The sequence below is a fragment of the Convolutriloba macropyga genome, chromosome 3 (assembly GCF_964194025.1).
Source record: "Convolutriloba macropyga chromosome 3, txConMacr16.3, whole genome shotgun sequence".
NCBI classification, from domain to species: Eukaryota; Metazoa; Xenacoelomorpha; order Acoela; family Convolutidae; genus Convolutriloba; species Convolutriloba macropyga.
In genome coordinates, this window is record NC_134470.1 from 64,360,538 (window position 1) to 64,384,293 (window position 23,756).

A 23,756-nucleotide genomic window follows, 5' to 3' on the forward strand; every position below is an offset into this window, starting at 1 on the left:
AAAAGATCCTGTTCCAGTTACATAACAATTTACCAAATTCCATTTTACCCAATTCCAATTAACCCATTGCCATATTACCCAATAGTACCAGTGAAAGCAATTTATTATTATTAATATTATTATTATTATTATTATTATTATTATTATTATTATTATTATTATTATTATTATTATTATTATTATTATTATTATTATTGTTATTATTATTATTGTTATTATTATTATTATTATTATTATTTTTATGATTACTATTATTATTTTTATTATTATTATTATTATTATTATTATTATTTTTATTATTATTTTTATTATTATTATTATTGTGATCCCGCTCTATCTATATAGACTCTGGTTCCATTTGGAGTTGTTGACTCTGTAGGAGCTCTAGTGGCTATTGTAGTTGCGGGTAATATCTCCGCTTGGTGGTCTCTTTGGACAGTAATGGAAATATCTATGTTGAATAGTTTGTAAAGATTCCACAAGGAATATTGCTTTAGCTTATAGCTTGCTACTAAGATTGAAAAGAATTAGCGCTTTAACACTCTTGAATTGGCCACGAAAGAACAACTGTTTTTTAGCGCTGTTATATCTTGTCTGCGATTGAGTTCTAACATGACTCGTTAGCAGCTTTAGCGAGACCTCTCAATCAGGCGTGAAAGTGAACATAAGAGTTAACTCCACTTGGAGTTTAGATAACTATGTACAAGTGAAAATAATTATATAGCATAAGAGTTCGAGATAAGAGTTTATAAGGATGCTTTGGTTTGAGCAAAATTGGACTTGAAAAGTAATCTGAGTTGTTGATTACTGACAGGAGCTTTTATTAACAGAATCATCAGCGAGGAGATATTTCTCTTCTCTTCTCCTGTTTTTCTCTATGTTTTTAATCGGTAAGTTTGAATGTCCCGGTTAGGGATCTTATAGCAATCACTTAACTATCTAAGCAGAAATATAGCAAAGTTGGTAATAAGAAAAGAAATTTAGGTCTTTGTTCCTTCTTTTTTTCTCCACTTCTTTTTTAAATCAAATAAATATTTGAGTTAGTATTTAAAAAAACAGCATTTTTGGGTGAGCTCTTGACTGTGTCACCAGTCATGTTTTCTGGTAGCTCCTGGGTTATTTGGACTTGGTTCTAAATACTGGCGAGGTTTGGACTACGTTTATATTTCCGACTGATTTATTTCCGTCGCCTATTCATTTGTTTTATAACTGATTTTATTCAGAGAAGTTGTTTTTTACACCAAGGAGTTAGCTTTTTTTACACCAAGGAGTTAGCAAGGAGTTCATTTTTGAAATTAATCACCAATTGGGCTCTCTTTCACTCCGGTCTATGTGTGGAACTTATATGAATCTACACTACTTACATTGCAAAAGCTAGTGACTTATGGCGCGGAAATTAGTTCCCAATATTGTCAAAAGGTTTCTACTAGTCCCAAACACACGCATCGTTAAAAAATTAGTTGGAAATATATCTAATTTTGAAGCAAATTTGAATTAAATTTGCCTAGTGCAACTAGTTGCCACACAGGCGTGCAACTATAATCTTAAAACAAGGGTCGCGAAAATATGTGACAAAAATGAATATGTATTCTCGAGATATCTCATAATGGCATAACGGAAAACATCGTTCTGGTCATATGTTGATTTTCCTCATCATGTTCTTTTGATTTGAATATTCGCCTAAGTTGGAATTGCTTTGCATGATCTTTTCGAATAGTCATTCAAAGTCATTATTGCGACATAGTCTTTCAGTTTTATTGGCCTGGACGCTAAAAATGCAAATAATTTAAAATATGAAAGTGAAAACTAAATTTTGATTTTTTTTCCACCTGAAAATGCCAGGCTAGTTGAAAAGTTTTCTGATCTCGTGATCTCTTCTGACGTTTCGTCCTTGTCAAATACGTACGACTACAGGGTTGTGCACTTATTATGCTCTAGAAACCGTTCCGTTTGATTCCATGAGCTGAAAATGTCATCATGTTTTGCTTTTCTAAATTTGTCTAATAAAAAGTCATGGCAAAAGTTAAACTATTTTAAACAAAAGTGTTAGGCGCCAAAATATGTTTTTATCAAAGCACCGTTATAATGTTCGTTCAGTTAATGTGGCAGTTGTCCAATAAACTATGGCGAGTTTAATGAGTTTCAATCTGTGTCTTTGGGGTTGCTTGTCATTTTGAGTACTTCGAAGTAGGAATAGAGAAAAGCTTCGCTGAAGGCATCCTTCTGTTCCAGAAACTGCACTTCTTGGAGCATCGATCTGAAAATTTAACGAAAAATGTTAGAAAACTGGGAAGAACATTTTTTTAAATTCATAGCTGTATGGAAAGATTATTAGGCATTTTTGCATGGAAACTACCGAATAACAGTGACCTCAATAGTGGCCATAAAATGACCTCAAAACTTGTAAGATTTTTTGGATCTTTTCCGTTTGTGCCCGTGCGTGGGGGGGGGGGTGCAAAGCAAATACTATGCGCCCACTACGCTGGGGAAGGGGGGCACAAACGGAAAAGATCCGGATTGTCTGGAGAATAACTTACGGCATCCAATTGTAGTACTCGTTCATCATCTCCTGATAGGCAATCTGTTCATACTTCTCCATGTTTTTCATCTTTTCAAACATCTCTGCCCTCCTTGCTTGCTCCTTCTCCTCTCTCAGCTGTTCAGCCGCTATCAAAAATCACAGCTGAGTGAGAGGTTTAAAAACGGGTCATTTGGACATTTGGTGCTTTTTCATTTTAAGATGTTGCGATTTATAGTATACATGTTCCAGGGATCTTTTCCGTTTGTGCCCCCCCCTCAGTACGTTATGTGCCCCCCAGTTACAGAGCACGTGCCATTACATAGTAAATCATCATGTAAAAATATGGCACGTGCTTCTGGGGGGTGCAATTAATATGCGCCCACTAAGCTGGGGTTGGGGGGGCACAAACGGAAAAGATCCTGTTCCAGTTACATAACAATTTACCAAATTCCATTTTACCCAATTCCAATTAACCCATTGCCATATTACCCAATAGTACCAGGGAAAAAAATTTATTATTATTATTATTATTATTATTATTATTATTATTATTATTATTATTATTATTATTATTATTATTATTATTATTATTATTACTATTATTATTATTATTATTATTATTATTATTATTATTATTGTTATTATTATTATTATTATTATTATTATTATTATTATTATTATTATTATTATTATTATTATTATTATTACTGTTATTATTATTATTGTTATTATTATTATTATTATTATTATTATTATTTTTATGATTATTATTATTATTTTTATTATTATTATTATTATTATTATTATTATTATTATTATTTTTATTATCATTATTATTATTATTATTATTATTATTATTATTATTGTGATCCCGCTCTATTTCTAGATAGACTCTGGTTCCATTTGGAGTTGTTGACTCTGTAGGAGCTCTAGTGGCTATTGTAGTTGCGGGTAATATCTCCGCTTGGAGGTCTCTTTGGACAGTAATGGAAATATCTATGTTGAATAGTTTGTAAAGATTCCACAAGGAATATTGCTTTAGCTTATAGCTTGCTACTAAGATTGAAAAGAATTAGCGCTTTAACACTCTTGAATTGGCCACGAAAGAACAACTGTTTTTTAGCGCTGTTATATCTCGTCTGCGATTGAGTTCTAACATGACTCGTTAGCAGCTTTAGCGAGACCTCTCAATCAGGCGTGAAAGTGAACAAGAGAGTTAACTCCACTTGGAGTTTAGATAACTATGTACAAGTGAAATTAATTATATAGCATAAGAGTTCGAGATAAGAGTTTATAAGGATGCTTTGGTTTGAGCAAAATTGGACTTGAAAAGTAATCTGAGTTGTTGATTACTGACAGGAGCTTTTATTAACAGAATCATCAGCGAGGAGATATTTCTCTTCTCTTCTCCTGTTTTTCTCTATGTTTTTAATCGGTAAGTTTGAATGTCCCGGTTAGGGATCTTATAGCAATCACTTAACTATCTAAGCAGAAATATAGCAAAGTTGGTAATAAGAAAAGAAATTTAGGTCTTTGTTCCTTCTTTTTTTCTCCACTTCTTTTTTAAATCAAATAAATATTTGAGTTAGTATTTAAAAAAACAGCATATTCGGGTGAGCTCTTGACTGTGTCACCAGTCATGTTTTCTGGTAGCTCCTGGGTTATTTGGACTTGGTTCTAAATACTGACGAGGTTTGGACTACGTTTATATTTCCGACTGATTTATTTCCGTCGCCTATTCATTTGTTTTATAACTGATTTTATTCAGAGAAGTTGTTTTTTACAACAAGGAGTTAGCTTTAAGCTAAACTAGCTTTGGATTTTGTAGGATGTTTACCCTAGTGTATTCTCTGACATCCAACGCTGGTATAAAGGTCTCCTGAGGCAACGTTAAATTTTTTCTAGGTATCGAAAAATGAACCATATTTTTGAATAATAAAAACTTCAACCAGAACAAAATAAGCATTTTGAGTTGTTTCAAAGAAGTGATTTATGAGTTTTCAAAGGGGTTTTATAGAATTAATCAGCAAATCTATTATTCCAACTCGATTTCTGCTGGTACCTGAACTCAAGACATTGACGCTTCACTGCAGGCACATGATTTGTACAAAAAGATCAAAATTGCTCTTTAATCATCCCAATTAATTGTGCATTGATCACTAGAATGAAAACAGACAAAAACAAGAAACTTGACACAAAATATTGAAAAAATTGGGAAATATGAAATACAGGTATGTCTTGTTTTCTTAAGTCATTTTGTTATTTTCAAAGCCGGTTCCCTTTACATCAGAATGGCAAGCCGACATAGATCTGCTTTCAACGTTGAAACACGAAGGGAATGAAATAGGAACCAAATTTCAAAATTTTCTTTTTATTTGGTTTCACTCAATTTCTATTGTATTCACATTCTTACCTTTGGACAAAGACTTGGTATAATTACCAATTCTTATCATTAACAATTACCTCTCTAATTAATATAATCAATTATTATTATCATTATTTTTATCCTGTCCTTCCTTTGTCGCCATATCCCACACTGTAAGGCCCCTTTTTCATGTATTAAGATGATTTTAGTGGAATTTAAGAGGTGGCTCGTATTGGACTACTTACTTTTCTTCTTCAGTTCTTCACTCCTCTCTCTAGCTTGCCTCTCTGCTAGTTTCTGTTTCTCCCTAAATAACAAAGATATTTTTATCTGCTTTTACTGCTTTGAACAAGAATTAGAAATGCATCTTAAGAAAACTTTGTCGAAATCTCTGACTAGACTTTTCTGAAGTTTTTAACAATTCCATATAGTAGGATCCCATAATTTAATCTCATAATCCCATAATTTAATTGTAAGGATTTCAATTGCTCTCATATTTCGAGATGTAGCTAGAAATTAAGGATTATCATCATAATTTTCATAATCAGTTTTCATCAAGATAAGCGAACGTAGGGGAAATAACTTAACTTTAAGTAAAATGTTAGGGTTCAAACACTCTATAATGAGGGATATGAGGCTGTTCTCATAATTTATGATTTCAGTTCATGATTAGTTAGGTCATATAGGGTATGCATAAGGATTGGGATGACAGTCATGAAACAGAATAAACTTCAGCAAACAGAATCAGCGATCCATTCTTTCCTCAACCCACCCCCACCCCAAATGGGTTTAAAGCCCATAATCAGTGGACATAATCTGGTGGTGGGGGGGGGGGGGGGGGGAGGATGTTGTAAACGTAATTGGCGGCAGGGGAGAATAAGAGAGGCAGAATAGATCCAGAATTCGACTGAACGTGCGAGAAAAGGGGTCAGAAAAGAATGAAAGGTAGAAAATAATATTGTGAGACAGGCCACTGGTTTTGTACGGGATCTAGCTACACATGTGATTGATGATAGCAATTTTATTCAAACAAAGTGGTGCTCTAAGTGCTAAAAATACATGAAGTTAAATCGTTACTTGTTGAGGTTGCTGAAAAATGCGGTTTAGCTCTTTTAGAGCAATTTGAAGGATAAATAACTATCGGCGAAACTGTTTCTTTTCCCCAAGTGACTTATGTTGGACATTATAATGGACATTTTGCTACCTCTATAAGGGCATGTGCAAATTCTAAGGGATAGTCTAACTTGATCGTACTTAAATAATAATCAGTGCAAAAACGAGTGTTGTCTTGTTCACGCATCCCAGGTTGAGGTGCCAGACCGAAAGTCGATATGTCCAGACCGTCCCAGACGGAAAGTGTGAATGAGTGTCAAAAAAAAGTCTTATCAAAAAAAGTCTTATTAGAGGTTCAATTTATTCTTAATACTGATAGATAGACTTCTTGAATTTTGCTCACGCTAGCAAAAAAAAAAGGCTGTCTACTATTAGTAAAAAGATGTTCATGTACCTCACGTAAAAAAGTTTTTATATGTGGATTTGTGGACTCATGGAACCCTCTGGCGTCTTCATCTTCAATGGGCATCTACAAGCATAAAAGGTTAGTTTTTTAGTCTGGACATATGCAACTTTGAACGCACGAAAGTCTGGACATAGGCCTTTTTGAACGCACGATAGTCTGATCATGAACGCACGAAAATGTTTTCGTGCGTTCATGATCAGACTATCGTGCGTTCAAAACGGCCTATGTCCAGACTATCGTGCGTTCAAATTTGCATATGTCCAGACTATCGTGCGTTCAAAGTTACCTATGATCAGACTATCGTGCGTTCCAAGTTGCATATGTCCAGACTATCGTGCGTTCAAAATTGCATATGTCCAGACTATCGTGCGTTCAAAATTGCATATGTCCAGACTATCGTGCGTTCAAAATTGCATATGTCCAGACTATCGTGCGTTCAAAATTGCATATGTCCAGACTATCGTGCGTTCATTTTTTTTTCCAGACCGTGTAATTTTGAACGCACGACGCCACCTTGTGCGTTCATTTCGGTCTGGACATATCGACTTTCTGTCTGGCACCTCAACCTGGGATAGCAATGGAATCAAAATTTTGATCAGGGGTTCCACGATCAAGGAGAAACAGTTCCACGATATTTGGATAAAGAAGCATTGATAGCACAACTGGCCTGAAATTAATTGGAGGGATAATTAATGTACACCAGAAGGAGTCTAACTACTTTTTTATGATTATAACCTATCAAGAAAACAAGACCCTTGAATTCTGAAGGGTACACATAAATACATAGTGCCTATAAGGCAAATCACAAGTGTGTAGTAGTATTAGAGGTGTCACGTCTTAATGTCCAATGCCAAACTACCAATAATATACCCAATATATTACCCTATTGCTAAAACTACCAGAACTCTTTTAAAAACCATAATAATACCAGGTGAAATAATTTAGAGTGCCAGATTAAGACAACCAAAAAAATTACTGACACTCCAAAGAAAATTAATTTTACCTGAATTTCCTTTGTTAGTGTACTTGAATTAAAATTTTGCTAATTTAACTCAATAACTATCCAAAATGCATAATATATTTTTTGGTATATTGACCTTTTCGTGTCAAACTATACAAAGTTCGGAACAATTACGCGGTCCTGAAGGATGAAAAGTAATAGGAAGGCTCGTTTTCGTGCGATGGTTGTTGTTATCATACCAAAAACCTCAGATTGTATTCAGTGGCTCTTTTTTAAAAAATATTTTTGCATTTTTTTGTTTTTATGTTAATTACAGAACAGAACAATTCAAATCAAGGCTTAATAATGACAATTCCATTTGGCTTCTTGAAAAGTTTCATGGAAACCTATCTAGTTTTATTGTCGAAAGCTTACGGTCGATTTGACTTTTTAAAAAAGACTTGTTCTCAAAAGTTGCTTTAAAAAGTTTTAAGTAAAATATATTTGGCTTTGATTTTATGAGTTTTCAGAAAAATTCGAAGTTTGGTTGATTTCCAATCTCTGATGTTCTTTTTCCTGTCATGTAACAATTTAGACCGGTTAGATATTATATCATTGGCTTTTCAAAGGCAATACTGTTTGATCGAATGAATGGTTTATGATTTTAACGGATTCGACACCGTCTTGTCGCAGAATTGAATGATTGTTTTTATTTTTGTCTTTATTTGCCCATTTCTGTAATCATGTGAACAAATCTGGATAATCGCAAGTCATAATGGCTTCCTATGGATTAAAATAAAAAATTATTTAAAGATTTTACTTGATAGGCAGAAGTTCTTTAGGATTTAGAAATCAAATGTTCTAAAAAGTAAACGTAATTCTTAATTTTGACCTCTGCTGTACTTTTTTGTTTATTTTTTACCCAGTCTCATTAATTACAGGTCGAAAATCACATTACTGCTGATGACGAATAGCGCAATAGAACATATCTAACGTCTTTAGTGCGTTCCTTATTGTTTTCACGGCTTCGATACCGATTTTTGGTTTAAAAAAAATTATTTCAATATGATGATTTTTATGTGCAGTTACTTTTCTTTTTGCGGATGTAAGAAAAACTCTGAATAACAGATATTGGAGTTTTTCTTTGGAGTAAAAAATGAACTCATTAGTTGATTTCAGTTGATATCTAGTTTTTTATTACGTTGAAATTACTTTCTTTTCTAAAAAAAAACAATTATATATTTTTAAAGTTTGCAATTGAGTTCATTTTTTGTCTACTTGGTACCTATTCTCAATATTCACAGGTCAAGTATCACCATTCTGGCGTTCAAAGAAAGCAGAATTTAATATAACGTAGTTTTACGGAACATATTATGGTTTTAGCGTCTTGAGCAACGTTTTATCGCAAAGTTTAATTGAATTTTTTGAAATTCATATTTGTTTGTAGTTTGTAATTGTAGACAACACATAATTACAGATCATCTGGACATCTGGATAATTGCAGATCTCAATTTTTGGTTGGAGTCTACCTTTAACCGCGTCTAATTTGAGACCTACCCTATTTTTTTCTAGTGAAGTACAAATTAATTTTTTGTTTAGGTTTTATTTGACAATGTTTTGCTGCCGTTGTTTTCAACTGTTTCATTCTCATCAAAGAAGATGTTGAGTTTTGGATGTAAACAATGTTTTTTGTTGTTATTTGATTTTGTTGTTTGTCTTCTCTCGTAGTTTTAACAATGGCACGCCTCATGGGCCCGACATTGTGGCATTATTTACTTTTCTAAACTATTTGAGCTGATAGCATTTTTGTAATTCAAACACAAAATATTTCAGAACAATATTTGAATTTTGAAATTGTTCTATCTCTTCCTCATTTGTAGACAGTTAGACCAAAAAAGAGGTTGCGCGGTGTCGGAAGATTACGTGCGAATAAACATTACCGATCCTCTTCATTCCTATTATAGTCTCATAATCAAACGGGGTTTTTCTCGTTCGCGTTCATTTCCTATTACAATCAGACTAGTTTTTCCCGTTGGTGTTCATTTGCTATTATAATTAGACGGCAAAGTAATCAAGATTTCTTTTTTTTGGGGGGGGGGATGGTTTATTTCCGTCCCGTTTTCAAAATCCATACTGTTCAGAGTAAATGCAGACAACAATATCGTGATGTCTAGAATACATACAGACATTAAATACAATTTTTACTATGAAATGATAATCCAAATGCCATGAGATTATCAGCGGTTTCGATAATAAAAAACACTCTGGCTCAGAAGTAAGATATTGCGTTCTCAGATCCGGGTAGCAACCTACTTGATGTATTCTGCCATGTCTAGTGTTCGCAGCATTTCCTCATGTTCTCTCATCTCTCTTGCCTTCTCTATCGCTTCCTCTTCCCTCCGTCTCTCATCCCTCTTGTTCTGTCTCTTCCTCAGTGCCTCTATTCTGGCCCTCTCCTCGGGCGACAAATTGGCCAGATCTACCTGGCATATTAGATCAACAATGCTAACACATCCGGAAAGCAAACCCAGTTCGATGTCGGTCAAAATTAATATCCATCAAAATCATGCTGTTGTCAAATTACAAGTAAGAGGACAACTTCAAAAATCGACCTAAAGTATGATCAAAACTAATTTTCAGGGTGCCAAAATCTGATTATAACTGATCTTTAACGCACCAAGGTCTGATCATCTTGGAACTTTAAAAGAGCCTCATTGTTATTCAAATAGTTTAAACCTCTTCTTCGTACAAATTGAAATTCTATTCTTTGAACTGCACAGATTGCGCAATGCAGCGATGGGCTTGAAAGGCAGCGCTAAATAATCTACAAGTTTTTTATATGCGCATAAAAACAAAGTTCTCAGAAACTTGAGTTAAAGCATTTTCTCATGCATTATGGTTCTGGTTCTTATAATAACACACAGTAACGACAAACAAATTGTACACAATCTCATCGTTGATTTTTTGTTTAATTTTTTGCAAATCCAAGAAAAAGTTTTAGCTTATTTAGCCCAATTAACAAAAAAGTAATTTCAGCTTTTCAATCACTTAATTTAAGTTAATTGAATTTATAACAACAGATCTTAGGACATTGTGAATGTACAAGTGCAAGATCCGATCTTGATCAACAGTGTCTTTGAAGGAGGAAAAACGCACTAATTAAAATGAACGACCCATTGAAAGCGAAACAAACTAAAATACCGTGGGCTTCGGAAATATAGAAGGAAAAGTTTAATATGTGATTAATATAACCGCTAAAGCTGAGCCAACACGTTATTTGCAGGTACAAAACAATGTTCAACTTAAAAACGAAATGTGAATGGTTACCAAAAAATAATTATCCCAATTGCATAAAAATATAGTTTCCTATAGTTCTATAAAACAAATCACAGCAGGTAAACATAACCAAAAATGTATTAAATCCCCTCAGTCCATACAAAATCGGCGATAGAAATGAGAAGCTACTGAGTTTAATTTTAGAATTTCTCGTGGTTTTATTTCAAAAGTGCAAAAATTTATAAGAAACCAAATAAAATTTTTTCAGAATGATTTTAGAGATCGTCGCTTTGTTAATAGCGAAGAAGTTGTTACATTAAGGTACCGATCTAAGACAGATTATATCCCGCCTTCTGTAGTTCTCAATTCCCTTTTAAGTAGTACTGCTCATGGATATCACTCGAAAAATACCGTAAGAATCTTTAGATGATTGGTCAAGTGGGTGATGGTTCAGTTTTTGTATGTCTTCTCAAGTAGAACTACTAACCTACTTGATGGCTTCTTTACCGTTCAAAGAATTTGAAATGTATTGGGGCGCTGTATTTTTTACAATTCAAAGAATTTGAATTGTATTGGGGCGCTGTCTTTTTACAATTCAAAGAATTTGAATTGTATTGGTGCGCTGTGTTTTTTTTTTTAAGATGTGTTCACACATTTTTCAATGACTTTGATCTTTCAAAACGGGATAAACAGGTAAAGCCCAGCGGGCATTAAGTTTCATTAGAAGCCCAAAGTGGGCTTTAGTAGTCCTTCAAGTGCGTATAGTAGGGCAGCTGATGGGATGGCCTTAATTTAAGGTTAAAAGGTCATTTTTAGGATTTTTTGGGTTCAAAATGGTGCAATTTTTCATGTTTTTGTGATTTTTTGAGATTTTTGTTTGATTAGTCTTAGGTTGAAGTTTTTAAAAGCCGATGAAGGCCTTTTGCGAGACAACATTGCTTGTTATGACCATTTTATGAGCTACATGTTGTGGTACTACAAACACAAACACACAAAATGATACTAATTTTTGCAATTTTTTTCAGGTTTTTTAAAACATTTTGACATTTTCTGAGTTTTCTTAGCCCTAGGTGTCACGAAACCTCCTCTAGGGTTTGATAAAGGCTTTGATGATAGATTACTGCACAGTTTGTAGTGGTAATGGAACGGTTTTCAACTTTTTGACATCATGAATTGTAGCACTTTTTGACAAAAGTTTCAAATTTTTCAATTTTTTTGACGTATTTATTGTCATCATTCTAGTTATTAGAGTCCCAGGGGCAGGAAAACCTCATTAGGCGTTTGGTGATATGTACTGAAAAATTTTTAGTTGCCATGGAATAGTTTTCAACTTTTGAATATCACAAATTTTAGCAAATTTTTTGAACAAATTTGCATTTTTTTTCAGGTATTTGGAATTTTCATCATTTTTTTCAGTTTTTGCAGTTTCAAGGACCAGACAATCTCCTTTGAGGTTTGTTAATAGGGCACTGCATAGTTTCTAGTAACAATGGAATGCTTTTTAACTTTTTAATGTCTCGAATTTTAGCATTTTTGATAAGATCTGCAATTTTTTTTAATGTTTCCTAAAGTTTTTGTCAGTTTTTGATATTCGTCCATTCTCATTTGCAAGAAAACCTATTCCACGTTCTGATAAAAAGTTATTGCCTAGTTTTTAGTTTCCATGGATTTGTTTTCAACAATTTAACCTTTCGAATTTTAGAAACTTTTTGATAGAATTTGCAATTTTTTTCAAGTTTTTTTTAAAAACATTTGTTTTTTTTTTATTTTTTCTTGCCTCAGTAGCCAAGTAACCGCATGCAGTTTTTGACAGTATGTTATTAAATAGTAGCTACTGGGCAATTGATTGGCTTTCAACATTTTAATAGAACAAATTTCTATTTTTTGGAAGTTGAAATGTTTTCTAAAAGTTATTGCCTATCGATCCATGAGCCAATGAATTTTTTAAAGCTTGGAATTGGGTTACTGGATAGGCTCTAGAGACACAGAAGTAATTCTGAAGATATTTATATCACTATTTTTGGCAACATTTCAATAATTTGCAAATAATTTCATTTTCTTAAATTTTTTGGTCATTTTCGAGTTAATCGATCTTCAAAGGCCAATGAATATTTTTCAGGTCTTGCAGATATAATACTGGGCCAATTTCAGAAACAAAAATCGGTTTTGAACATATTTTTGTAATAGGTGTCTTTAAAGGGAAAAATTTTGCCCTAGGTTTAAAAGCTTCGAGAGTTTTATCAATGAGTTTGTTTTTGTTTAGTTTTGATTCTTTTAGTTCAATTCTTTAATTCTTAGTTCAATTCTTCAATTCTTAGTCTCAATTCTTTGATGATTTTTGCGTTCTGGCTGGCATTGTTCAATTGATCTGCTGGTCAAGTAGAGTACGTCTGAGTTTTTCAATCAATTCTTTGAATTGTATTTCAGGACTTGTCCTGCTTTGTTTTTTTTTAAGATCTGTTCACACATTTTCATGATTTTTGAAGTCTATTTGGAGTAGTGATTTTGGTCACGCCGAAACAGGAAGTAGAGCGAAAAGGCGAGCGGTTTTGCTGCGTAAAATTTTTCTCTAGTGGTTTTTTGTTCACATGTCGAAATTTCACTTTGATTTTTACTGTTTTTTTAGTTTTTTGAATCGGATTTTTTTTCTAATGGATGTTTTTGTTTGAAGCAAATTTCGTTTTCTCAGTTGTGGTTTTTTGCTCCATTTTGACACTAATTTTAGTCTTTTTATTAAATTTTTTTAATCTGATTTTTTAGAAATGGTTTTTACAATCACTCATAGTCGGTTCTAGGTCTAGTTTTTTTTGTTTAGTTGATGAAAATTCTTTGAATTGTACGTCAGTACTTGTCCTGCTTTGTTTTATTATTATTACTTCATATGGGGGGTTGTACCAAATAAGGGGTATTGTATACTTACGTCGTCGAATGCATCTGAAATACAAAAAAACATTTTTATCATGATGTTTGTCAAAAATTTATTGATTGTTGTAAGTAGTTTACCATCTCTTGTTCTGAGGTATTTCCTTCCAGTATCTTCATCTGTGACTAATTCCCATCCAATGCAAACACCTGAAAATATTAACACAGAAAGCTTTTCATCCGCAGTACGTGATCTTGGTTCTACAAATAGGTTGTATAATCCGATGATAACAGGGACTTCACCGCCAGAAAAAATCAGTACTGAACCATAGTGCCCAAGCTTAATGCGGTTCCGGAAATAAAACCCCCCGCGGAAATGCACCCCCACTTGACTTTTAACAAGCTGCGCGCTTGGTCATGCCTCTCGAGCCATGGTCATGCCTTAGCGGCCCTTGGGACTTGATATGAAACTATCACAACCGAAGAAAATATCACAACGAAAACTAAAGTTTAAAATGGGGGTTTATTTCCTGTCTAAAATTATGTGGGAGGTTTTTCCGTGGGGGTTTGTTTCCTAGAACCGCATTAGATATGATCTGAGCTTACGCATTTTAAATTTGAAAAATTGTTGCCCGTTTTTTTTCAGTTCAGAAATATGCCAAGTGAAGAGGACTAACTTTTATGAGGGATAACAATATCTTTGCCAGCAGATGTCTTCTTCAGAACCCAATCGCAACACACCTCTAAAATAAACAACCGAATGTCTTCGGTACATTGGCTGACATTGAATCAAGTGTAGCAACGATAAAAGCAACCACTATAAAAAACCAAGCTCAGTAGTTTTTCAACAGCTCTAAAGCCTGCAATGTTTACTTGAAAACATTAAAAACATTTGATGTAATTAATTTAATTGCTCTCATCACTCTCCTCTCTTATTTTTCCAATGCAATAAATCAGAAATGTTAACAAAAAAATTTGTAAGAAAACGTCATAATTTGTAAAATTCAAAATCCATACAATTGCTTCCAGACGATGGATGGCTTATAAGAATGTGAAAATTCATAATGAAAATTCACCATTATACAATTTTGATATTTGCAGAATACTTAGCAGGTACCTTTGATGTCATCTGGACCCAATCCAAATTTGAAGCAGATCTTTCCAAGAGCGTTGTCTTTTTTCCAAACCACTTCAAGATCGTCACGCAATTCTAAAGACAGCACCCAGTTCAATTAAAATTGATGAAATGTCACAAGCCTTGTATTTAGAGGCCGAGTCAATTTTTTCTCTTATAAGGTAGAAGCTAATTGATATCGGAAAAAGAGACGACCGTATTCAGTTCAAATAACTTTAAAAACAACAAGGAGGATCGGTAATGTGCGATCGCACATAAGGTTCCGACCTCGCTCATTCACAATTTTGGCATAATTGTCTACCAAATGAGGAAAAAAAAGAAAAACACAAAAATTCAAGTAATTTTCAAAGAAATTGGTGAATTTCTAGATTGATGAGATATGCCACTATTAAGAAAGCGAGTTAGGACGAACAGCAAAATCAAACAACAACAGCAAACATTAATTACATCAAAAACTTTATGTCCGTTTTTAAAAACAAAACTTAATAACAAATTCAACATACCGTCAGATAAAACCAAACTAAACAAAACTAGAAATCAAGTAAAACATCCCGAGAGTTTACGATTACCAATGTTTTTATAGAAAGACATTCAGACCTGTCCTTGTTCAATTTTTAATGCGGCTAAAAAGAACAATAAATAGACAACAAACAGAAACAAAAAGAAATTTTGCCAGAGAACGCTTTCGAAGCCGTAAAGCCATATTTTTACCCTCCAAATATGTTTGTTTGCAACTTCTCGAAACAAAAAAATGCAGTTTGTGGCCTTTCATTAATGAGACTAGATAACAGGTAGAGAAAAATGAAAAAGGGCAAACGTAAGTAAATTTTTTTGGATTTTTTTTAAACAAAATTATTTCAAAAGTCATGAAAGCCATTAATTACAAATTGAAAAAGTTAAATAGGTCCATCTATTCGTCCATAGGAAGCTGTTAAGACCTGAAATTATCCAAAATATGTCTTGCGTCTACAAAAATAACGTCCAATATGACAAAAATCAATTAAATTTATTTTTTTTTGTGAAAAACCGGCCATAACCCCAGTAAGGTCATAACCAATTCTCTAAAAATAGTAGATTTTGTGGCACCAATCCCTTTTGTTGCCTTCCCTTGACACCAATGATGTTTTATTTAACCTGTAATTAACGAGACTAGGTAACAAAAAGACAAAAAAGAGAACAAAATTGCGAAATTTAAAAGTTTTTTATGTTTTGGAAAACAATTGTTTTTAAAGTCGCGAAAGCTATCAAAAACTAATATCAGAATATTGGCTCATCTAGTTTTCCATGAAAAACCATTGAAATTTTGTCATTAGACAGGAAATTTCATACGACTAAACGACAAAGTTGAAAACGACAGTTCGAGACAAAATTTAAAAAAGTTCAGTTAAATTCTCTAAGATGGAAGTGTCGAAGCCGTTAAAACAACAATCTGAATCTTTCAATCATCTTTCAATAATTTTAATATACTCTAGGTTATTTATTTCAAGCTCCAATAATGTAATATAAGAACTATTAATAACATGATAATGTTACAAAACTAGAAAACGTGAAAAACTGTCAAAAATATAAACAAAAAACAATCTGAAATCTAGTAGTATCGAAGTCAGAAAAGAACAATCAAAGGCTTAAAATCGCAATAGACATTGAATTTTAAATCAGTAGAAAGAAAAAGAATTCCTTCTTTGCTGACACTAAGCTACAATTTGACCCAATTATGAAAAAAAGAGGAAAAGTTCATTAAGTCATTATTCATTTAAAAATCAATTATTTTTAAAGGTCAAAAGGATCTTAAACTTTCAAGTAAAAATCAAAAAACGCAATAGCTTGCAGGTGCTTAGGAAGCCAATTTGGCTTCTCACTCCTGAGCTTTGATTTGATATGTTCTGCTCTTAACTAATATAAAAATGTAATACAAAAAAAGATCATTTTTTAAGAAAAAAAGACCGACTGATTACAATCCGAAATCTTTTTTTAATCATAACAGCCAGAGATTGATTCAAAATTAGCACTGCTAATGCATATTGTCCATTATGAACAGTTAATTTTTCGAGTGTTATAGATATAGATAATTTGTTAGTTAAAAACTCAAAAATAAGTTCTGTGTTTTGATAATCAACGAGTATAGTTAGCAAAAAACGGCAAAGTTTTAATTACAGAGCACTCTTAACAGAAATTGAAGTAATAATAGCCCCGTTTTGAGACTACAAAGATTGTATTAGTGTTGTTTGGGGCTGTACGTACCTCCGGCAAATTTAATCAAAGTGGACTAAAGAGTTATTTCGTGCTGTTTTTGATGAAAAAGGCTGAGTTTTGAAATATTTAGCCCAAATTTTTGACAAAAAATTTAAACTAAAATAATCAACGATTTTTTTGTCTCTAAAAATAAAATCAAAAACACTATTCTTAATAAGTGCTGCAAATTTTAGCAAAATTGACGAAAATTTAGAAATTTAGGCAAAATTCCTGAAAATGTGAATGAAAACAACGGAACTAACTCTAATTTTCTCAGAAGTCCAAACCTCGATTACTCCATGTGAAAAACGAAAATATTAAAATCTTTTTTGGTTTTATATTCTACTCTGGACGAGCTTTCTAATGATACCAGTCTCAACTCTCTTCGATGAATATATCTGTCGGCGAAAATTGTCTGAACAAAAAAACCCAATTGAGTATATAGTTCCTCACCCCTCAAGAGGGGTCCGAACAGTAAGCTAAATAACCCAGATCAGATGGAGTGTTGATTTTCAGCATAATGACTTCAAATATTTGACCGCTGTATTTATTGTAAGCCACTTCAGTTTTTGTAATAAATACTCGGAAATTCAGAGTGATTGTCTATTGAACTCAGTTGTGTAAATTGTGCGAGAAAAGTAAGCAGCATCATTTAAATTATGAGTTAGCACCCGGAATAGATTTGGTTCCCGTTGTTAATTCTCGCCAAGGAGAAACCAAAAATCGGATTTTCTTAACCACCCGAGTCAAGAACTTATTGCAAAAAGGCAAAGAACAAACAGAATTTCATTGGACAGTTCAGCATATCTGATCGAGGAAAAACTTCTCAAGTGTGTATTATGGCGCTATGACAACCGGTGCCGAAATAAAAGTTTATATGAGTACTGGCCAAGTCTTAATTGGTTTTCCAGATCCAGGTAAGTATAAATAAATCCTTGTAATTTTTGACCAAGACTTGCCCGAAAGATAGTGAGTAGTAATATAGTGAGCTACACTCCCCGGGGGGGGGGGGGGGTGAGGTCCCCCATGTATTAAGATAGGGTATAGCGTATTTTCCGGGATTTGGGTCCTCCGTAACGTATTAAGATAGGGAATGAATTAGCATGTATTAAGATTAGGTATAGCGGTCTTAATGTATTAAGATTAGGTATAGGTTGCATGTATTAAGATTAGGAATAGAATCTCCATGTATTAAGATTAGGAATAGAATCTCCATGTATTAAGATTAGGTATAGCGGCGTTAATGTATTAAGATAGGGTATAGCCGCCATGTATTAAGATTAGTTATAGCCGGCGACATGTATTAAGATTAGTTATAGCCGGCGACATGTATTAAGATTAGTTATAGCCGGCGACATGTATTAAGATTAGTTATAGCCGGCGACATGTATTAAGATTAGTTATAGCCGGCGACATGTATTAAGATTAGTTATAGCCGGCGACATGTATTAAGATTAGTTATATGCGCCGACATGTATTAAGATTAGTAATAGCCGCCGACATGTATTGAGATTAGTTATAGCCGCGGACATGTATTGATTAGGTGCCGCCATGTATTAAGATAGGGTATAGGTTTTGTGTATGTATTTGTGCATGTACATTTTTTAGTAGTATAGTCGGTGCAAATGTGGGGGGTAGGTTCGGAGACGCTCCTGATAGGCTGAAATTTTGAGGGAAAAAAATCAATGTTTGTGTAGTTATTAAGTGTTTACTTGAGAACAATAGAATCGGCGTGGGTAATTAATTGCTGTAATTATGTGAGGGGTAATTATGTGACAGGTTGAATTTTGTTTACAACTTTTATGTTATTAAATTGTGAAATTAATTGGTGGGGGTTTTCAATTACCCTAGTTATCTGAGGGGTAATTATGTGACATGTTGAATTTTTGTTTAAAAATTTTAGGTCAATTGCAAAGATTGTTCCCCTAATTGTTTGAATCAATTGTGTAACAAATGTCTTTTGCGCGCTCATTAATTGGAAAAAGTCAAGATAGCAAGAGGTAGTTTTGATCTACCGTCCTCTGGGTTATGGGCCCAGCGCGCTCCCACTGCGCCATCTTGCTAATTACATGCATATATGCATTATTTTTTGTACATTATTTGAAAAAAGATGTTAAATAAAAGAAAAAAATGAATTAAAATAGTATAAAATGACAGACACAGTACAAATTATGAGCATCAAAATACAAAATTACTCAATCATTTACAAAAAACTGTATAAATTTCAATGAACATCAAGGTACACTTAGCCGAGTGGTTAATAAAGTTCGATAAAAAAGTTTAGAAAACTCACGAGAAACAGTTACGAGAAACATATACTATCGACTTTATTAACTTCAGCTTACTAAATACCAAAATGAACACTACTACATATAGTTACTTATAAAATTTAACACGTGTACATCATGAATATTGTTCAAGTTGGTTTGGAAAAACTTAAATAGTTGAAATGCTGCAAAAATTGCGTAGAATCCACACAAATTTTGCATCTTCTGAAGTGGTCGATGTATTATTTTTTGGTACTTTTTACCTAAAAATTTGTAATGTGTTACTGATCGAGCCAGAGAATCCGCATAATAGTAACTTCTGTTGAATCGAGCAATCAATATCCAATGTTCACCGACTTCTTTACTCGAAGCAGTGTTAATGATTGCAAAGCTGAATTTGGGTAAATTTGGAATGAAATCTGCTGGAAACGATCCAATGTATTTGAATTTTAGCTCAGGAATGCGTTCAATAATTTGTTGAAGAGATTGATTATCCATGACAAATAATCTTCTGTTTCAATTCGCAAGCTCCGTTTGAACAGGGATTTCTCACATTACAATCAAGTTGAAATGATTCGTTCTTTTCAATAAAGCAACAATCTTTAGATTGGGGAATTTTACGTATCAGATCTCCTGTAGATTTACTTACTCTGTCTTCACTATTACCTGTGACATCGGGATGAAAGATAATAATGATGATTAAAAGTCCCAGGAATACTGCACAAATAAGGTATACATATAAGTTTGGAGTAGGTCTACCCCAATTTTCATCCATTCCCTATCTTGATATTATAGTGTGGAAAGGGTTGCAACTGGGCGATGAAAGTACATATCCAACAAATGTTCCAACGCAGAAGGCAATAATATAAAAACCATAAAAAATTGAGAAGAAAATTAAAAAATCTTGATTAATGCAGAGTTCTTCAGACATTCTTAGCAACTGTTCCAAACTGATCAATTTTAACTGTTGAGATTCGTTCTCCGAGAACAATTAACTCGGTAACATTGGTTAGCGGACGTTCAAAGAACATTTCTAAACGAAGACTTTCCCCACTGAGTTCAGGATAATGAACATTTTCACCAGCATCTTGGAGTGATGTGAGATCGAATACAAGCACATAATGATCTGTGAAGAAATCATTCGGTAACGCAGGAATTTCTTCGTTGAAGTTCATTGCCTTCATTGTTGTAACATAAGCTCTACAATTGTTGGTTGTATCAATTGAGACAACAGCTCTCCCCCCTCGAACAATTCTCAGCTCCCGCAGTCCAAACTTTCGAAAATGAAAAGGATTTTCTTGAAAATGTCCGGTGAATGCTGAATTAGTGTTCATTGCTATTGCAATTCGTCTGATTGGGGCATTATTGAAAACATTTTCCTGAATAAATTGATTTTGTCCAGAAGGAATAATAAATGTTCGCGCAATTGTCTCCATAAAATTATAGCAAGCTGGTTGATGTGTTAGTTGATACTTGATTGTCTGGTGATAGACCTCATTAACGACAACACGTCTCGTAAAAAGTGAACAGTCAAGAACTCTAAGGGAAACATGTGGATTGTAGGAAATCATGTAAAAATTTGGTCTCGCTCGAATCAATTTGAGTCTAATTTTTGTATTTGGAAGTAATAATTTTTCACATTGAAATAAGTCGATTGCAAGTTTACCATATAAGGTAACCCCATCTTTCAACAAAAGCTCTTCTTCCCTATCTATGAACGGACTTTTTTCATAATCACTAAGATCTTTCTCAAATTCGTATCCATGACAAGCCAAAATTCCTTCATTATTCATTGTAGAAGCATTGAATTCATTGGATATCAGAGCTTTGTGGCCATAGAGTCCGTTAGAGTTGTACACTTGTTGATTGTTTAAATACACTTCGCAGTTGGAGAAAAGAGAGTGTAACAAGTTGTTGACATGAGTCAAATATTGTAAATCATCATCAGTGAAAGTCATACCCATATCTGGTTTTCCATGCTCCTCTTTTTTCATGAAAACGTCAAATAATCTTCCCTTTTGTAATCCAACTTTAATTTGTAAATGAATATCTCTCATATCGAGATAAATACTTCTATCTGTTTCAAATTCAAATTCAATGCTGCTTTCATCCAATGAAGTGCTGGGATAAACTTCTTGAATATGGGATGATTCAATTGGTTCCAAAACCGGAATTTTGTCAAAAATCTCCAAGCAAGAATTTGTAAAGTGTCCATAACGGAAATTACTGTCATTTGTTGATCTGGTATTCATTTTAGTTTGGTAAAAATATCCCTCCTAGTTCGACGACGTCGACTGATTTTTGGCGAGCGTTTTCGAATAATACGTCGTTTTCTAGGTTTTCCTCCTCCTAGTTGTTTACGTAAAGTTTTCTTTCCAACATCTGTGGCTGCAGATTTGAACTTTTTCCTTCCAGCTAATACATTTCCGATTTCTGGCGCAGCTAATTCAATCAAGTCAGCACCAACTCTTTTAGCTGCTGGTACAACATATCGTCTCAAAAAAGGAATTGCAGTTCTCCCAATTGTTTGTGCTAAAGCTCCAAATCCTCTTCCCCTTTGTCTTGAATAACCACGAAAATACGGTAAATCACTGTCTGCAACCATTTTTTGTAAACTTAATTTTAAAAATGATTGTCTGAAGCTCTTCTGAACATCAAAACAGCTCTTGTTACACCTACTGAATTGAAGGGAACTTTTTCACCGTATGAGTCGCGGAGCTCAAGTTTAATGCTGTGGAAAGAATTTTTAAGAATTTTTTTAAATTGTAGATTTGGGAAGTTTTGATAATTCATATATTGTCCAGTAGATATTATGTCTCCATTCTTAATTTTAGAAATAAACGGAATACATCTCAAAAGCGCCGCTTTTGTATCACCTACAATATTGTATTCAACAATATCGCTGTATATCATGAGAGTATGAATTCGAACAATATCATAGGGAAATTTAGGAAAATGTGGTCCAGCACCACTCATAAAAACACCCATTCCGTAAACAGCTTCCTCACACCCAAATACGTGACAGAGATCAGTACTGAAGATAACTAGTAACGAGTTTTCATTAGGAAGGCTTAGGGATATTCGCTGTGTAATTCTGTTGACTTTTAATTTGATTGGGGTTTTCTCATACTTTTCTCTTTCCTGAATTTGTTTGTTCATTTCGTTCACAATATCAGATATTGATGGATATAGTCCTGCATCAATTGTATAATAATCGGAAGGTTTTGTATCTGGAGTTGCAGCATCTAGATAGAAAAATTTTCCATCTGTAATATTCTGGTAAAAAGATGGATATGATAGTTCGGTTATTGCCACCTCCCATTCTCCTTCAAGGTTAATCTGTTCGGGAAGGAAATTGGTAAAAGAACTCAATGTATTATTTGGATAACAATCAAAGGATGCGTTGGAAACCAGCTCTACCGTAAAAGAGTTCATCACTAAATGATACACTTTGAGAGCTCTTGTTCATAAAATTTTCCTAGTATTTCATCACCCTGCTCTCCCTTGACGTTGTATGTTGGAGGTTTGTACGTAGCAATCTTAACAATTTCAAAGATTTCACTCGTGAACTGTGACTTGTATCCTTTTCTAAAAGGAATATCGTATTTCGAAATTCGTACTTTATCCCCTACTTTAAACCGAGGTTTTTTGTATTGTCTGATCGGATTTTTGTAAAAAATTGATAAAAAGTCTTTGTTTTTTACCTCTTTTGGAGCTTTACCTGTAGATCTATTTACTCTACTATTCATTGTATTTAGGAAAGATCCCATTTTTACAAGGTACTTATGCCCGTTTTCTTCCATGAAGCGATAAATAATGTTTTTTAAAGATCTGATAGCTCTCTCAGCTACGGCAGCTTTTGTTTCACTTCTCGTTGAATAAATTTTAATTTTCTTTTCTCCACAAAATTTCCGAAATTCGCCACCAAACTCTGTTCCTTGATCAACCCATACTTTTTGTGGGATGTTGTTTTTTCGTAGCATTTTTTTGAAAGCTGCTACAGCATCTGTAGAATACTTTGATTTCATTGGTTGAACACGGACAAAACGAGAAAATACATCAACGCAGATTAATAGATACTTTACTCCGTTATTAAACTCTGACAATTTGTCCATAAAAGCTAAATCAAGACACCAAATTTCATTTATCCGCTTTGCAAATGCAGGTAATCGTCTAAAATGTCGATTTGCTTGACGGTATTTTGTATAGGAATTTTTAGTGTGGAGAAAGGAAATAACCTTGCCTCTTGATAAACCGCTCGCTTTTTGAAGATTTCTAACCGATCCAAATGCAGCTTTTCCTTCTTTGTATAATCGTTGAAGTTTCGCTTTTTCAGATTTTGAAAGGGATCCAACTCCCTCTGTCTTTGCTTTTGGCATCCTTGTTTACAATTTTGCTCGGACTTATCCCTGTAGCATCAAGTATTGTGTAATATATATCAGGAAATGCAATATTTTTTCTCTTCAATGCGTAAATAGAATCGGTAAATGCTACATTTGTATCTCTTCAATCCAGTAAAATGGAGTCACTGAGGGACAGCTTGATTCGAGGACATTTGAGTATTTGATCTACAACTGACTCGTTTTTGAATGATTTTGTGTTAGTGGTGATGTCCTTGTGAAGAGAATCTAAATTTTGT

At 33.6% G+C, this 23,756-nt stretch overlaps 2 protein-coding genes across 2 annotated transcripts in view; one reads left to right on the top strand and one right to left on the bottom strand.

Moving 5' to 3' along the window:
• Window positions 1–23,756, top strand: part of LOC142336358 (nuclear migration protein nudC-like) — a 472,960-nt gene that overhangs the window by 84,342 nt on the left and 364,862 nt on the right. The gene's annotated exons all lie outside the window — the stretch shown is intronic.
• Window positions 2,012–23,756, bottom strand: part of LOC142337197 (uncharacterized) — a 58,220-nt gene continuing 36,475 nt past the window's right edge. Inside the window, exons 9-16 of the mRNA XM_075386330.1 lie at window positions 14,601–14,693; window positions 14,161–14,226; window positions 13,625–13,693; window positions 13,542–13,555; window positions 9,659–9,828; window positions 5,132–5,193; window positions 2,538–2,667; window positions 2,012–2,257 (exon numbers count right to left, since the gene is read on the bottom strand). Coding sequence (XP_075242445.1) covers window positions 2,143–2,257; window positions 2,538–2,667; window positions 5,132–5,193; window positions 9,659–9,828; window positions 13,542–13,555; window positions 13,625–13,693; window positions 14,161–14,226; window positions 14,601–14,693 — 719 coding nt within the window. The 3' untranslated portion in view covers window positions 2,012–2,142. The remainder of the gene's footprint in view (window positions 2,258–2,537; window positions 2,668–5,131; window positions 5,194–9,658; window positions 9,829–13,541; window positions 13,556–13,624; window positions 13,694–14,160; window positions 14,227–14,600; window positions 14,694–23,756) is intronic.